Source organism: Bombus impatiens, unplaced genomic scaffold (assembly GCF_000188095.3).
Source record: "Bombus impatiens unplaced genomic scaffold, BIMP_2.2 scf_0101, whole genome shotgun sequence".
NCBI classification, from domain to species: domain Eukaryota; kingdom Metazoa; phylum Arthropoda; class Insecta; order Hymenoptera; family Apidae; genus Bombus; species Bombus impatiens.
The window spans coordinates 6940-19850 of record NT_176520.1 but is presented as its reverse complement, the minus strand read 5'-3'; the positions used below and the strand labels follow the sequence as shown (position 1 = coordinate 19850).

Sequence of the window (12911 nt, the reverse complement as noted above, 5' to 3'; positions counted from 1 at the left end):
CGTTGCTGCTAATTGGTCAATCTCCATATCGGTGGTTAGAAAAAGATGCTAGCCGCCCTCGAGGGAAAGTTGCTAGTGGGAGACGTCGTTCGTTGAAAAATAGGTCTCCTCTATCTTCTCGTAGTTGGACAAAGACTGTTTGTTTGAAGGACTTTAGTTAGCTGAATCTTAAGATTTATAACGGGCCCTCAGGCTAGCTGAACATGTACTGCGGAGACGCATCGACATCAGCCAATCATCTTACTGGAAGAATAGGGTTTGCGTGTGGCGAGCTACGGGACAGAGACCGTTGGAATGTTTACTGTTGAGTGTTACAACTATTTTCTTTTTAAGTAGAGCTATAGAATTACTCCATACCTTTGTTAGACAAAGCGTTCATCCCGTGACCGCGGCTACGTTCGGCGACTGGCTGTCGTCCCGAATCCAAGTTTATTATCACAAATCGCAAATAGGTACAATTGGGTAGAATGACGGCAAATCGTTTAATTACAACTGTAAACTTTAATTACAATTTTACGGATCTTCCCGAAGTTCCAGAGGGAGGGTCTCCGGTGTCCTCTCGTCTCCGACACATATTGTTACGACCGTTCGCGGAGAGACGCGGTCGCTAGGAAAAACGCGTCAGCGAATTTTAAGAAATTTTGTATTACTTTACGACTTCTTCTTATTACTTTCGATATTTTTGCTACTGATAACTGTTACTGTTTGAGTTCTAGAATTTTCTTTTTTCAGACTCGTTTAATTTTTTTCCGCGTCCCATACTTACAAATTTATATAATATTGTACTATAATCTTTACTCGTTGATAGATCATGAAGTACTGAGCAATTTGTAAACATATTAACAGAGTGTGCTATCATTTCGACCTTAGTTTGGAATAGTTTTCCTTGATTGTATAAAAACATCTACGACATTGTGACTTATTTCCAACAAGCTGCGTATCCTGAGCTCATCATGTTTTGATATTATACGTTACAGATGAAAACATTTACACGCGTCATTGAGAAATTACAGGTAACTTACCTGGGCTATCTCTTTGACGAGGAGTGTACATCTAACACCAGCTCAATATGAATAGACATAACTGACGTAATCTCTTCAAGCAATTTCTTATTAATTGTAGTATATTTTCGCTATATGTTAAATTTCTGTCTATTTTCAATTATTTTCGTGAATGCCTTTTAGGGGGTTAACTTTTGAGAGTGGTTTTTCTTTATAAACTTGAGTCAGCGTGGATAAAAGACAGTATATGTTTAATATTTTGCGCAGTTCTTCAAACCTGCAAAGTTTTAACAAAAGCGGAATCTGACTGTTTCATCTGGCGACTCTCTACACAAACCAGGCCCAACACCGCGGACAAGATGGCAGCCAGATGTCTACACAACCTTACTGCGTACCCTCAATAGTCTTAAGGGCCCACCATAAATCTTGGCATTTTCATATTTAAGGTCCTTCAGATCAAACAAATAGCTTTTATTTCAAGTATTCCTTAAATGTATTGTCCATTACGGGAAGATACGGGAAATTTGGTATGTCTCACGTTCGGTGTCTCCCGCTAGGAACTTTCTCTCGTGGGCGACTAAAACCCATCCTTGCCGACCAACTTTCTTCTTATCCAATCAGAAGCAATGAGTATTGTCCTCACTTTCCTAGCCAAAATTGCCACTAACAAATCCTATCTCGGTTTCCTTTCGATCACCGAAGCGTGCAGACGTGTGTCTAGTGCTCAGTGAAGTTCGCAATACAATATGTGACGACCTTCCGACGAAAGCGAGTTGAAACAGAAACAAACCAAGTGTTTTATAAACTTGCTCGTGGAACATCAAACACATCTAATCTCTAATCCAAATCCTAATCGACTAGTTATTTGAATTTGAATTAACTAGCTCGAAGATGGCTCAAGTAACCAGATCGGGCTCCCATGAACAAAACTACAACTGCATTGTTCTACCTCCTCCGTGTCAAAAGGATAATATATCCCATCTTTCAAACTACACTGACATCAAAAACGTAAGCTTAAGTCAGTCAAAAAAATGTAAACACTACTCAGAACGAACCATCAACAAGCAATGTTACTACTTCGAACAGATTAACAATATTAGAATCTATAGACGATTCTATGGACGTAGTTGAAACACCAACAAATCAATATACACAAAAAACCCTTCTCCCACAACCAATCTGCATTGACGATGTTATCCGCATTCAAACAATGATAAAGTCTATCGAGAATGATATTAACAAAGAGGAATACATACTAAAAATTAATAATAATCAGGTTAAAATCCTACCGGCCAATGCAGACTCCTACAGAAAACTAACAAAGTTACTAAAAACCTTGAACGCAAACTTCCACACATATCAACTGAAGCAAGAAAGACCTTTTCGTGTGGTACTACGCAACATCCACCACTCAGCTAACTTAGATGAAGTGAAGTTAGAACTCTTAAATCATGGCCACGAAGTAACCGACATTAGCAATATAAGGCACAGAATCACAAAAAACTCCTATCTTTATTCCTTATTGACTTAAAGCAAAAGCCAAATAACAACGAAGCCTATAATATCAATCGATTAATGAATGCGGTAGTAAAAATTGAACCACCTTTTATATAAAAAAAACAGATAGTTCAATGTAAAGGTGCCAAAGGTACGACCACATGTAGAAATATTGCAACTATAATCACCGCTGCGTTAAATGTACCCTACAGATATTTGGTAGGTATTTACCCTACAGATCAGTGCAATAAACCTTCAGAAACTCCTGCGAAGTTCATCCTTTATCAAGGAGAGCATTCTGCGAACGATATAAAGGTTGCACAGCCTATAATACCTTGTATAAGAACAAGTACCCCAAACCCAGAGTTAAGGGCCTAATCAACCAAGCACTTAATCCACAAAAATTCACTACTCCTTCAATCTCTTATGCACAGGTAGTTCAAGGAAGTCAAAGTAAGCCGAAAATCTATAGTGATCACAAACTAGTGTTCCCAGTTCATAGAACACGGATAACTTCAATAGGCTTGAAAAATTAATCGCGAAACAAACAGAACAAATTAATCACTTGTTATCATTGATTACAATCATCGTGGACAATTTAACACGCTTCGACGTAGATAAAACCAATACGCATAGCTCTTTGGAATGCTAACAGTCTTGCTCAGCATAAATACGAACTAGAACTCTTCCTAAAACAACAAGAAATTGATATGATGCTTTTATCTGAAACTCACTTCACCGATAAAAATTACCTGAAAATAAATGGTTATAACTTTTACTTTACCCAACATGCCAGTGGAAAGGCCCACGGCGGCACCAGAATTGTCATCAAGACCAGCATAAAACACTATAAACTTCCATCATTCCAGAAGGACTACCTCCAAACTACAAACGAAGCGATAGAAGATTAGCATGGTCCAATCACCACATCAGCATTATATTGTCCTTCTAGACATTCTATTTCCAAAGAAGACTTCGATAAGTTTGCTAAACGATAAATTCGATAAATTCGAAAATAACGCTAAACATACGCAATGGGGCAGCAGACTTATCACAGTAAGAGGCAAAAATCTTTTGCATAAACGCCAACAGACTTAACTACTTCAGTAAAAACGAACCCATTTACTGACCCGTCGTAGCAACAATTAACTCAGCAATTATCGAAAACCAACTTAATAGCTTTGTCCATAACCAACTCACAAACTGGCAGCTCTTTAGGGAAGTATTCAATCACTCAACATCAGCCTCAATATCCGTAAAAACATAGAAGAAGATATAGAAGCAAACACGGGATATTTAAACACCAGCATAATAAACGCGATCCGTTCTTCCACCCCGCACTAAGTGTTTTGTCAATAAACATGAATACCTCCTTACATAATAATAAAAATCGCAGAAAAGCGCAGACTTAGAAGAGTATGGCAAAGTCATAGAACACCCGAAGACAAGCTCCTCATATGCGACTTCAAGTACTCACTAAGGAAGGCAGCCAGGAAACCCGCGGTTTCAGGGTTAAAACACGGTAGCGAAATATTGTTAGTTTAACCCCTTCCCGTACTTTAGTGAGTCAGATTCGCGATGAAGATTTTGGCCCAAACATGAATATCGCGAGTCAGACTCGCGATGAAGATTTTGGCCCAAACATGATTATCGCGAGTCTGACTCGCGAGCAGATACTTGGGCCAATCGTAAACATAACAAGCCGAGCTCGCGGACTGCTTTCTGCCCGTTACGATCGTGACTGAATGTTAATTCCTGTTTACGAGCATCAGTTTGGCCTGTTTAGCGCGCGTCGATGTCTACCGCTTGGGCCCGAATTTCGTCGAACTAAATGACACGGGAAGGGGTTAAACTGAATGTTGGAAACCTTTTCTTATTAGTGAAGTTTCCTTCTGATTGGGGTTAGGCTGTCCGAAAAGTTTCTTTCGTTTTATAAGGAAATAACAAACGCGCAATGTTTTCTTGTTTCATATTGCTTAATAATAGAAATAGAGCGGAGTGTTTTAAAATAATATAAAACAGAAATTATTGTTCATCTATTATGGCCTTACGAAACGAAAAAAATTTTTCGGACAACCTGGCGTTGAATTTATCGAATTTATGATTATTCTACTTGAAATATTTTTCCATTCTCCTAAAAAATTCTTTTTTAAATGATTTCTTGATGTAATATCGTGACTTGATTTTCTTTGTTTCAAGTGCTCCTATATATTTTCAATAATGTTTATATTGCGGAGCTGTTTATAAGCGTTTCCAAACACGATACAAGATTAACGCTCTTGGATTACCATATCATTGTATATCATGTATTATTGGGCTTTGAATCTTGCATCAGGATGAAATCGTCTTTAAACCTATTTTTTTATGCTTTGATACAGACTATTTTTTAAAATATTTATGTACGTTTTATCCTATGAAGCGCTAACTCTACAAAAATATATTACATATATATTTTTCCATTAGTCAGATAATTATTAATATTTTCATAATAGGTAGCGAATACTTTTTTTAAATTATTTTGAGGGTTTTCAGGAATATGTATATATCTTTCATTTGCTAAAACTTTCACAATAAACGATATTATACCATAGTTTTGTTAAGGTTATGTACTACATGAAAACTTTTTACATTGGCTCTGTATTAGTACCTTACCACAATAAATGATCCGTAATTATTAGAAGTGGAATTTATAATGCAAATATTTCTCCCTTCATCTTGACGAATAAGAACTCATATATCATGCAAATGTCATTAAAATGCAAGCGATGGAAGCAATCAGTGATAAAAAGTCAATTCCTGTCGACCTTTCACGATCAAAGACCACTCAGTGCTATTTCTTGTTTGGTTTTGGAGATAAAATTGTTAATCGAATTATTCATGCGTAACATCCAGTTTCAGTAGTAGGGTGGGCTTATTAATAGTATGAGAATCTAGAGGAGCGACACATCGTATATCGTTACAGTACTGTAAAAGACGTGTCGGTATCTACTATCGTGAAGTCGCAATTTTTGTTCGACTTATAGTAAAGAATACGCAGTGGAAACAGTATCAGGTAACAGCCGAGTTTTTGTTATTCTCTATTCAATTGTTTTCCATTAGCTGTCATTTATCATTACCAATATCATATAGATCAAAAATATCATCGGGTTATTAATTACTACAATAGCTTAAATGAAGTTTTTGAATACTCAAATATTTTGTATTTTACATTTTACGCAGTAAAACTGGTTCATTATTGTAATTTTGTAATTTTGTAATTTGTAATTTTTTACAACCAATCAGTAGAGGTAATCGGAACATTCGTCTTCGTAACATACTTGCACGAGACACCCGTTATTCTTTGGCAAAAATTGAATCAATCCGCGGTGATAACATTAACCATGCGAGATATTTTAGGCATTTTACATTTTAAATGGTAAGATCCCTTGTTTTTAGTAAATAAACTGAAATATATGCAAGTAAACTGAAGTATACATACGTAATATTGAATGCATATAAAATAAACCATGAAATGGTAGTGGAGATAGTATGTATTTACGTAATTATTTTATTAAATTTGAGCAAAATACTCTACATGATGATAAAATATATTTCTCTTGTTATATTTATCACATTGTTAATAATTATATTTGTTAATTATTTAGATGCTGCGTCAAAATATCTCATCGTTTCATAGACATTCAAGAGTTAAAAAGACTTTATGTTCAATATTTATACAAAATTGTTGTTAGTTGATTATAACAATTTTCTTTACTTGTGTACTATATATATGGATGTGTGTGTACAATATTTGACCTATTAAATCTTTATGACACAATAATTTGTGCAATAAAAGCCTTGGTATTGTAAAAATCAAACAGAAAACAAATTATAAAACTAAATGACGTAGATGTAATGCACTATAATATACATAAACAGGATAATAAAAAATATTGCAAATAAAGCTAAAGTAAGATGGAAATGGAGCACGAAAAAGTGCGCTTTGTTTCTTACGCGAACGATAGATGAGTGATAGCTTACCTCGTGCAAATCGTAAAGGAGAAGATTATGACGTTCGGAAACGTAAAGCACTCTGCGCGACGTTTTCTAAAAAAAAACTATCTATTATGGATGAAACTTGTTTACTCAATGAAATCTGTAACGGTATATTGGAAATATGAGTCCTTCTACCTCCATAAATAGTTAATAAATAAGAGCACATATAAACAATGTTTATCCAGATTTCATCGTCCCTTCTACGCGTGCAAGCTTAAAAATCACATACGTATTCTCCAGGTGCTACTATATGTGACTGTCTCGCACGAACCACGCAAATGTTCCACACAAATTAGCGATCACTGCATACTATTATATTCACACAAATACAAATAAAGCAAAAAATGCAGAAGCCAAAGGAAACTACAAAAAGATTGTTTAAACTTAAACTCTCATCTATAACAAATTTTGTACATTATTTTAAACATTTGCCCACTTACTATTTGATAATTCAGTGGCAAATATTGAAACTGAAAGTGTGAAGATCCTGAGACATGGATACAATCAATAAAGAAACGAATGAAAATGGGACCAATGAAGGATTGAATAAGACGAACTCGCTCGAGGAATTCTATGCTGGTAGTGGGATCCTTGTGACTGGAGGAACCGGATTCCTGGGAGTAGGTCTACTGGAAAAACTGATGCGCGTGTGTCCACGCATTGCTGCCATTTATATTCTAATTCGTCCAAAAACGAACGAAACGATAGAACAACGATTTAAGAAGGTCATGGATAATCCTGTTCGTAAATATATTCTTATTTCTTTCAATGTTTAAGCCTGTCAGGAACCAAATTGATTAACTCTCATTACCGGAATTTTCGTTTTCAGATATATGATGGCATTAAAGCAAAGAACACCTCACTTTTCAACAGAGTTTATCCTGTGAAAGGTGACGTGAGTCTGCCAGATTTAGGTCTTTCGCGAGAAGATAGAAATCTGTTGTTAGAGAAAGTAAACATAGTGTTTCACTCCGCGGCCACTGTGAGATTCAACGAACCGTTAGACGTGGCTGTTAATGTGAATACAAAAGGTACCGCTCGTGTCATCGAGCTTTGGAACGAACTAAAGCATCCGATTAGCTTCGTCCACGTCAGTACAGCTTTTAGTAATGCGAATCTACATGAGATTGAAGAAAAAGTTTATACGTAAGAATAAGTTATACGCAGACGTTGTTCCATGGTTTAAGAATATTATATTTGTAATTATATTTCGAAGAATATGTTCATTTGTTATTGACTTTGCAGCACGAGCTTGAAACCTTCAGACGTGATAGATATATGTGACAAATTCGACAAAACGTCGATCAACGTAATGGAAAAGAGGATTTTAAAAACTTATCCAAACACATATACATTCAGTAAGAATTTGGCAGAGCAGGTTGTAGCAAGCAAGTGCAAAGATCTGCCAGTTGCAATAGTGAGGCCAAGCATAGTTGGTGCCTCTTTGGAAGAACCATGTCCTGGTTGGATACACAATATTTCTGCATTAACAGGTATTTTTATAAGTATTTCTCAATGATAATTGTTCAATACTCGTCACATTTCGGAAAAGTGTAGTTAATCTATTGTTAATCTAAAATGAGAGGATTTCCACCAGATCATACTTGTTATAGTTCAAGTTTGTTGTTGCTCACTATTACGAGAATTCATTCCTATCTATTTAGCATTACATTTCTGCTAATCGAAAGTCACAAATAATTTCTAATCGATTCAATGTTACCAGGCACCTTTCTGCTCATCGGCAAAGGATGTGTAACAGCGATACGAGGTAGGAGAGATGCAAGATTGGATGTAGTGCCTGTCGATTTCGTAGTCGACACGATAATATGTACTGCATGGCATGTCACGCTACATCCTGATCATGAAGTTAAAGTTTACAACTGCACCAGCAACGCATACCCTTTTAAGTAATATTTCTTACGAATATATTTCAACTAATGTAATTCTATTGTTACAGTATTCCAAAAAATTCAGTTTATTTAAGTAATGTAGACAATGCGCAAACAAACGTAGAAAATAAAAGTCCAATTGTGATCACAATACGATAATTTAGGAAGATAGTGATGTAATGTAATACTTATTTAATTGCATAATATTTCCTGAGATACTCGGATAGTAATAAACTTTACTTTAAGCGTAATTCGATTAATTGTACAAATGTAATTATTTCAATTCGCAAGATGGGGTCAGATGAAAGATACCATGGTGAAATGCAGCATAGAAACGCCACTGAACGATACGCTATGGTACCCGGGTTGTCCAATGATAGCTAATAGATATATTTACAACGTTCGGAGTGTAATTCCGCATGTTTTGCCTGCGTTCGTCATAGATATCTTTTTAAGACTCCGAGGTAGTAAACCAATGTGAGTATTCTACCAATCCTCGAACAACGAGAACAATCTTTCGGGGATAGCTTCTATCTTCATCTGTAATAATAACTAAAAATAATATTTCAGATTGATGAAACTTCTCAACAATGGTAATAAGCTGTTCACATCGCTACAATATTTCATCTTGCACGAATGGACTTTCCAAAGAGATAACTGTTCCGACTTAGCGAGGAAAGTAAAAATATTAAACGACAGTGATATGGTCAAACTAGATTTACGGGTTATGAATTGGGAGAAGTATGTTGCAATTTACCTGATGGGAATTAAGAAATTTATTCTGAAAGAAGACGTTAACTCAATAGCCCGACAACGATTGTCAAGGTGCGTATAAAAGTATCTTCGCATTAAAAAATAGGATCTAATGTAAATACATAAATTTTCGATTATTTCAGGCTGTTCTGGATACATCAGATCACGAAAATATGCGGTATAATAATTTTACTCTGGATAATATTATGTTTTGTGTACTGACTATTTGAACGGTACGTTTTTCTCCTTTAAGCAAACACAATATAAATACAATTTTACGAAGATGGAGCTTATAATTCGTTCCACTTGGTCTTTACACCGGCTCCATTTCTAAATAAATTCATTTATGACAATGCTTAGAAAGGATTCATGTATATATATTCACAATCAATTAGTAACTTACACAATCTCTAAACGAAGACTTTCACGAAATTTCGAAATGCATTTGTACGAATTCATTAGCGCACTCTGTTACGTTGCCTAAAACATCTGCACTCCAGCCTTCACGACCGGACAGCCAACGACTTACGTAACGTCATTCCGACCCTCAATAAACCTAAGGACCCGCCATAACTTTTCACCATTCACTGTATTGCGTCAACATGTATCTTCGGTCAATCCGTTTGTCCTGAGGAATTTCTTAAGCCTAAAAGTATTTTCGACGCAAATCAGGTTTTTAGACAGTTCGCTGTTGAATGCCGAAGCGTGCAGACGCGTGTCTAGCGCTCCGTGAAGTTCGTGAAACAACACGTGTCGCCCATCCGTCGAAAGTGAACACAGTCAAGTGTGTCTATCCCTTAAAGAGAAAAGTCCTACGCTCCTAACCTCTACCCGAATACTAGCCTCATAGCCTCACGACTAGTTATTCATTTTGAATTAACTAGCTCTGTGATGGCCCAGGAATCGCGACCAGGCTCTCCTGAGCAAACTCATAACTACCCCGCGCTACCTCCTCCGTGGCAAAGGTGCATCAGATTCCGCAGCAGTGACGCCAAAAGTTCGAAGAAACGAAAAATAGAACCACCAAAAACAAACACAAACGACACCCGGAACGAACAAACAACAATTCAAGTAAACAACAATTCAAGTATACACTCACAACAGGTTCGCCGTATTAGAATCCTCAAACGACGCCATGGAAATCGTAGACCAGCCACCAAACCAACACACACAGAGAAGCCCCCCTCCCCCACAATATTTGTTGATGATGTCATTGACATAAAAACGATGATCAAGTCCTTAGAAAGAGATATCTCCAAGGAGGACTACAACCTGAGGATAAACAACAACAAGGTAAAAATTCTGCCGACAAACCCAGATGCATACAGAAAACTCAGCAAGCTACTTAGGACCTTGAACGCCAACTTCCACACTTACCAACTCAAACTCGAAAAATCTCTCCCAGTGGTTCTACGCAACATCCACCACTCAGCAAACATAGATGAACTAAAATTCGAAATCTTAAAACACGGTCACGAAGTTATCAACGTTAGTAACATAAGGCATACAGTCTCGAAAGACCCGCTATCCTTATTTTTCATAGACTTAAAAACCCAACAACAAAGAAATTTACAAAATCAGTCGGCTATTGCACGCAATAGTAAAATTCGAACCACCGCTTGTTAGAAAAGAGATAGTGCAATATAAAAGGTGCCAAAGGTACGGTCACACGCAAAAATACTGCAACCATATCTTCCGCTGCGTTAAATGCACAGGTACACACTCCACTGACCAGTGCAGTAAATCACCGGAAACCACAACAAAGTGCATCCACTGTCAAGGTGACCATCCTGTCAACTACAAAGGCTGTTCAGCCTACAAAACCCTGTACACAAACAAATACCCTAAACTCAGAGCAAATGAGGTAAACAATCAAATACCCAGTCCTCCTAAATTCACCACTACTTCAACCTCTTATGCCCAAGCAGTACAAGGAATCCAAAATAATCCGAATAGCCACAGGGACCATTCTCAAAATAGTGTCCCCAATTCACTAAACACAGACAACAGGGATGTTTCCCAAAATAGTGTCCCCAATTCTCCTAACACAGACAACTTCTCTAGGCTTGAAAAGCTAATAGGGAAACAATCGGAGCAAATAAATAATTTGCTATCGCTACTAACACTCATCATGGATGAATTAATACGTCCCGACGCAAAATGAAACCAAGACGCATAGCTCTTTGGAACGCCAACGGTCTAGCGCAACGGAAAATTGAACTAGAACTCTTCCTAAAACACCAGCAAATCGACGTAATGCTCGTATTGGAAACCCACTTCACCGACAAAAACTATTTGAAAATAGTAAAAGGTTACAAATTCTATCATACCCAACACCCCAGCGGAAAGACCCACGGTGGCACCGGAATCGTAATCAAAACAAGTATTAAGCACTACGAACTTCCATCATTCCAGAAAGACTACCTCCAAGCAACAAACGTAGCAGTAGAAGATTGTCATGGCACAATCACCACCTCAGCAGTATACTGTCCCAGACACTCCATCGCCAAAGAAGACTTTGATAACTTCCTGGACACCAGATTCATAGCTGGAGGAGATTATAACGCCAAACACACTCAATGGGGCAGCAGACTGGTTACAGCAAGAGGCAAAAACCTCTTAAACAGCATAATAAACAACAACCTCAACTACCTCACCACATACGAACCCACATACTGGCCCACTGACACCAACAAAATACCCGACCTTCTCGACTTCTTCGTAACTAAAAATATCTCATCAAGACACGTCCAAATCAACCCCTCGGCTGATCTCTCCTCTGATCATCCCCCCGTGATAGCAACAGTCAGTTCAACAATCATCGAGAATACACGTAATGGCTCCATACACAACCAACACACCAACTGGCAGCTCTTTAGAGAAGTCTTTACACACACAACTTCAGCATTAACTCCACTAAAAACAAAGGAAGAAATCGAAGTAGCCACGGAATACTTAAACACGAGCATAATAAACGCCATCCGCTCCTCCACACCTACTAAGACTTCTATCAGCAAACGTGAATATCCCCATTATATATTTAAAAAAATAGAACACCGGATGACAAACGCAAACTAAACAACGCAACTAGAAAGCTATACAAAACCATAAAAAATTACAAAAACGACTGTTTCCGAAAATATCTCGCCAGTTTATTCCCCACAGCCGACTCCAACTACTCACTATGGAAGGCCTCCAGGAAACTCACACGCCCCCCACAAATAATCCCACCAATCCGCTGTCCGCAAGGTGGATGGGCTCACACGCCCCCCCACAAATAATCCCACCTATCCGCCGTCCGCAAGGTGGATGGGCGCGAAGCCCTATAGAAAAAGCCGACCTGTTTGCTAAATACTTGTCTAAAGTATTCATCCCCATTCCTCCAAAGCTGCCGCGGAGGTTACTGAATACTTGCACACCCCCTTCCAAATGTCCCCTCCTATCGAACCCTTCATTTCTGCAGAGACTATAGAAACAATCAGTCGCCTAAACCCCAAGAAAGCAGAAGGGCACGACCTAATAGGCAATAAAGCAACCAAGAAACTTCCCATAAAAGGGATCGCACTCATGACATCGATTTTTAATGCTATCCTTCGCCTTGAACACTATCCTAAGGCCTGGAAAATCTCATTGATTACCCGGTAAGCCGATATACGAAACCAGCTCCTATCGCTCAATCAGTCTTTTACCTACCCTGTCTAAACTATTCGCGAAGATGCTCACGAATCGACTCCCT

The 12911-nt window shown here is 37.8% G+C and overlaps 1 protein-coding gene across 5 annotated transcripts; it reads left to right on the top strand.

Annotated features, from left to right (window-relative positions):
• The first annotated feature begins 5434 nt into the window (after nt 1–5434).
• On the top strand, nt 5435–9453 carry LOC100746762 (putative fatty acyl-CoA reductase CG5065). Of its 5 annotated transcripts, XM_033318518.1 has the most exons (9): nt 5467–5513; nt 6220–6224; nt 6989–7273; nt 7363–7679; nt 7779–8026; nt 8257–8440; nt 8714–8899; nt 8993–9247; nt 9319–9453. In XM_033318518.1, exons 3-9 carry the CDS (start codon nt 7028–7030, stop codon nt 9395–9397), a joined length of 1515 nt encoding a protein of 504 aa, XP_033174409.1. In that variant the 5' UTR covers nt 5467–5513; nt 6220–6224; nt 6989–7027; the 3' UTR covers nt 9398–9453. The 5 variants fall into 5 exon arrangements, with proteins under 5 accessions (XP_012250262.1, XP_003486201.1, XP_033174409.1 ...); XM_012394839.3 differs by lacking the exon at nt 6220–6224 and having other exon boundaries at nt 5435–5550; nt 6774–7273; nt 9074–9247; XM_003486153.4 differs by lacking the exon at nt 6220–6224 and having other exon boundaries at nt 5437–5550; nt 6774–7273.
• The last annotated feature ends 3458 nt before the right edge of the window (nt 9454–12911 follow it).